Source organism: Sciurus vulgaris (assembly GCF_902686455.1).
Source record: "Sciurus vulgaris genome assembly, chromosome: 15".
In the NCBI taxonomy this organism is placed as follows: Eukaryota; Metazoa; Chordata; class Mammalia; order Rodentia; family Sciuridae; genus Sciurus; species Sciurus vulgaris.
This window is the reverse complement of record NC_136476.1, coordinates 39,697,607-39,702,894: the sequence shown is the minus strand read 5'-3', so window position 1 is coordinate 39,702,894 and position 5,288 is coordinate 39,697,607. Positions and strand designations below refer to the sequence as shown.

The 5,288-nt window shown below is 39.8% G+C and overlaps 1 protein-coding gene across 1 annotated transcript; it reads left to right on the top strand.

Moving 5' to 3' along the window:
• The first annotated feature begins 724 nt into the window (after positions 1-724).
• KLHL9 (kelch like family member 9) lies at positions 725-5,085 on the top strand. Its single transcript, XM_079112405.1, has one exon. It carries the CDS (start codon positions 1,291-1,293, stop codon positions 3,142-3,144), a length of 1,854 nt encoding a protein of 617 aa, XP_078968531.1. The 5' UTR covers positions 725-1,290; the 3' UTR covers positions 3,145-5,085.
• The last annotated feature ends 203 nt before the right edge of the window (positions 5,086-5,288 follow it).

Genomic DNA, 5,288 nt, shown 5'->3' with positions numbered 1-5,288 from the left:
AGTGCCCCAATTCTATAAACTTATTACAGATTCTATAAAACAATCAAGGACAAGAAAGAATATAGTCAGGAACAAATAATAGGCAAAGTAAATTACAGTATGCAGTTATTGGAAAATTACATAGTCATTAAAAAGTGATGAGTGAAAAACAAAAGCATGAGAGATTATTTAAGATGGCATGGCTTTGCACTGCAAGCCAAAAATCCGGAATGTATTTAGATAGTATGGCTACAATTTGATTCAAAGACAAATACTGTGTTTTAAGGGATTTTAAAAACTTGGAAAATATGAACCAAAATTATAATGAACGTGACTATTAATTAAATTGCGTGGGACAGAAATTATAAAGTGTTTATGGAGAAATAAATGTAAGCATCCTCTTGCAACCTCCTCCCCTCCTGCCAGGTTTCTTCTCAATCTGTACAAAAGCTGCTCTTCATTGTTATTCAAAGGAAGAAGCCAGGAAGTGTAAATCTTAAAGAAAAAGCATGCACTTGGCGAAAGGGAAGGGCTCAGACACCTATAAAACTGGCAAAACTGCAGCATAAGGTATGCGCAGTCATTCACAGGCCCAAACACTCTCACACAGGTTGCAACTCTCTGACGCCGGCCATCCGCCCACCCAGCACCGCTCCCTCCTCGAGCCCCGCCCTCCCAGCCTCCCGCGCACTCCCCTCCCCCCACTCCCTCCCACCGCCAGGACCGAGCAGCCGCGCAGGCGCAGTAGTTGCGCGGCCGCTCCTAGCCCGGGGGATCCTGGGACTAGGCTTTTCCGGAAGAACCGGCTTGGCGTCCGAGACTAGGCCCGTGTTCCAGACCCAGGTTCAGGCCCGTGTTCCAGGCCCTTGCTCGAAGATACGCTGGTGGCCGCGGTGACGCTCCAGTGACAACGGAAGGCGCGGCGGGCAGTTCCCTGAAGTGCCCGGCCTAGCCACCGAGCGAGCCTAGGAGACGCAGTACGTGGCAGCGCCTCCCCCTTGGCCCGGAGCGCAACTGTTGAAGGAGCGGCAGCGCAGGCCAGACGAGGTGAACCGGGTCATTTAACTGCCTTCGGGTGATGAATCATCAGCCTAACAATCAGATTTGAGGTCCACAGCCCATTGTGGTCCTGCTTCAGGACAGTTTTCGGTGGATGAGTGACTGGTGTGTCCCGAGGGGTGCCGCAGTGACTGCTTGCCCTTGATAAGGAAAGCGAGCTTGCAGGCTCTTGGACACACTTGTTCCCTGTAAAACATTCAGTTCTAACTTCTTTGTCTAGCACACCTCTCCGTGCACAAGCAAGGCTTTCACATGAAAGTGTCTCTTGGTAACGGAGAAATGGGCGTCTCTGCCCACTTGCAGCCTTGCAAGGCTGGAACCACAAGATTTTTTACCAGCAATACTCACAGTTCGGTGGTATTGCAAGGCTTTGATCAGCTTAGATTAGAAGGATTGCTTTGTGATGTGACTCTGGTACCTGGTGATGGAGATGAAATCTTCCCTGTTCACAGAGCTATGATGGCGTCTGCTAGTGATTATTTCAAGGCAATGTTCACTGGTGGAATGAAAGAACAAGATTTAATGTGCATTAAGCTTCATGGGGTGAACAAGGTTGGTCTGAAAAAAATCATTGATTTTATTTATACTGCAAAACTTTCTCTTAATATGGACAATCTTCAGGACACACTTGAAGCTGCCAGCTTTTTACAAATTTTACCTGTTTTGGACTTCTGTAAAGTATTTCTTATATCTGGAGTCTCTTTAGATAACTGCGTTGAAGTTGGACGGATTGCTAACACCTACAATCTTATAGAAGTGGATAAATATGTTAATAATTTCATCCTGAAGAACTTTCCTGCTTTATTGAGTACAGGGGAATTTCTAAAACTCCCTTTTGAACGGCTTGCCTTTGTGCTTTCCAGTAATAGTCTTAAACACTGCACTGAACTTGAACTCTTCAAGGCTGCCTGCCGCTGGCTGAGGTTGGAAGATCCTCGAATGGATTATGCTGCAAAATTAATGAAGAATATTCGATTTCCACTAATGACACCACAGGACCTCATCAACTACGTGCAGACAGTAGATTTCATGAGAACTGACAATACCTGTGTGAATTTGCTTTTGGAAGCCAGCAATTACCAAATGATGCCATATATGCAGCCAGTGATGCAGTCAGACAGAACTGCCATTCGATCTGACTCCACTCACTTGGTTACATTAGGAGGAGTTTTGAGGCAGCAGCTGGTTGTCAGTAAAGAATTACGAATGTATGATGAAAGGGCACAGGAGTGGAGATCTTTAGCTCCAATGGATGCTCCTCGTTACCAGCACGGCATTGCTGTCATTGGAAACTTCCTTTATGTAGTTGGTGGTCAGAGTAATTATGATACGAAAGGAAAAACTGCTGTCGATACAGTTTTCAGATTTGATCCTCGCTATAATAAATGGATGCAGGTGGCATCATTAAATGAAAAGCGTACATTCTTCCACTTGAGTGCCCTCAAAGGACATTTGTATGCAGTTGGTGGGCGCAGTGCAGCTGGTGAGTTGGCCACAGTAGAATGTTACAATCCACGAATGAATGAATGGAGCTATGTTGCAAAAATGAGTGAACCACACTATGGCCATGCTGGAACAGTATATGGAGGCTTAATGTATATTTCAGGAGGAATTACCCATGACACCTTTCAAAATGAGCTCATGTGTTTCGACCCAGATACAGATAAATGGACACAGAAGGCTCCAATGACTACAGTCAGAGGTCTGCATTGCATGTGTACAGTTGGAGACAAGCTCTATGTCATTGGTGGCAACCATTTCAGAGGAACAAGTGATTATGACGATGTTCTAAGCTGTGAATACTATTCACCAACCCTTGACCAGTGGACACCAATTGCTGCTATGTTAAGAGGTCAAAGTGATGTTGGAGTTGCTGTTTTTGAAAATAAAATCTATGTCGTTGGTGGATATTCTTGGAATAATCGTTGTATGGTAGAAATTGTCCAGAAATATGACCCAGAAAAGGATGAGTGGCATAAAGTTTTTGATCTTCCAGAGTCACTTGGTGGCATTCGAGCTTGTACCCTCACAGTTTTTCCACCTGAAGAAAACCCTGGGTCACCTTCTAGAGAATCGCCTCTTTCAGCACCAGCAGATCATTCTTAGGTCCAAGGTGTAATACTTTTGCCGTGCATCATGGATGATGACATACTTCCCTTTAATTGTATCTTCTTATAATGATTGGTACAGTTATTAGACAAAAAGGTAACATGTTATTTGTCTTGTTTGGCTTGGTATGTTTTATCAAACAAGTGCATACTGAAAATGTATTAAGCATATCAGCTGTTACATGAAAAAAAAAATAGAAAAATGTTTAGATGTCTTTTTGTGGTGTTACATTAGTCAAATTATAGGTCACTGTAGTAAATGTGTAATTATGTCCATTATGCTTCAAAGTTGAAAGTTTTCTTCTGACTGAAAAACATCAAAGGGAAGCCACTTACTCTAAATTAATATACAAAAGGTTGTTAAGTGTTATTAGCTTCCTCTGCATAGTTTTTGGCATATCCATCGATTGTTTAGGTTATGTGGTTTGCACTCAGAATATATAGTTTCTTAGGCAAACAGAAGAAGTAATAAAAAGATTAACCAGAAGAAATAGCCCTAAGTCAGGATTTGGAATCTCTATAGAAAAAAAAAGGAGATTAAAGGTATACATACAACACAGATAAACATGCACACACACATTCATGTGTATGTGTATAAATGTACACATAGAATTTTGTGTATGTATAAAAGATTAGCAGTTCAACTATGGTAAAATTGTTCTTAATATTTCTTCTTTCACACAGTAGCTGTTTTTATTTAAATGGGAATTCATTACCAGAGAATGTTGTAGTCATATATAGAATTTAGATAGCTAAGGGCTACAGCATATTAAATTGACAGATTTGTCATTGAACTAAATCGTTACTTCAGATGAAGCTTACATTTTCTGCTTATATATTGTTTTCTGTAGAGTTGTCTTTATACTGATTTTTTAGCAAAAAGTTTTCAGAATTGGTTTTAATCAGTCAATTGAACTCTGCTTTCTTCTACCTTTTCAGTAAAATTTATGGTACAGAAAAAGCAAAGATGGAAGGGTTCTGTACAGCTGTAGGATTTTAAATTCAGTCTCCCAACTTAGTCATTCTGACATGATTATTTTGTAATTGGGGTTGATTGTCCTGGTGCTGCTTTAGCCCATGTGCATACTGAGCTGTGTGATCTGCCTCACGGCTATGATCTGAGCAAGCAGGAGATGCACTGTCTTCTGCATCTAATCAGAAAAATGTCCTTTCAGCCATGTCTCAAGGACAGGACCAACTTCAGAGTCCCTAAGAAGCCAGCTACAGAAAGTCTAATGTAAAAACACTGTTGCCTTGCAGGCAGCCCTAAACTAGATCTTTTATATTCAAGAGTATACCAACTGGTTGATGATTACATGGGGAAATTTTAGTAGGACTTTACCAGCAAGTGGAGTTTAAGAGTCCTCTGTAATGAGTGATCCCAAAGTATCTTCCTGGAATAATTGTCTACTTGAAAAAAAAAAATTGTGTAGATAGATTCTATCTCTATATAATTCTATAGCTGGAGATTGTCAGGGTATAAAACAAGAACAATTTTCTCTTTTTTGACAATTCCATAATAAAACTCAGGAAACAAGGCAAAGGAATTGGCTTCCAGGGATCTGAACATTACTTACTGCCCACACGAGTTTTGATTCATTTTAATGCTTTTTATGATTTCTGCTTTGGCAGAAATTTTCATATTTTCTATGTTTTTTTAATGACTCAGTTTTTTATTACTAAAATAGCACATTTCAGTACATTTAGAAAATAAAAAAAGTAGAAATTGCTATTAACTCTGTGTGTTGAATAAGCAAGAAATGGCATCCTAGTCATTTCTTTGATTATTAATGAGAGTGAATATTTATGTATTTTGGATAGCTGTGTTTCCTCTTTGGTCAAATGTTCATGTCCTTTTTGTGATACCTATTAGAGTTGCTTTGTTTTTCATACCAAGTTACAGGATTTCTTTATATAATAAATATAATTTAACTGGCAATTTCTTGCATTAATTTTTTTTCAATCTATTATAGTTTAACAAACATTGGGCTGTTCAATTAATTTTTGAAATCAGACTTGTCCATCTTTTTTGCTTTTCCACCTTTTGAGGATAACTTTGCTATGTTTTATTTTTAATGTAATATTGATGTATTACTTTTTCAGTGCTAATTCTGACATGCCAAGGTGATATTGCCCTGCTCA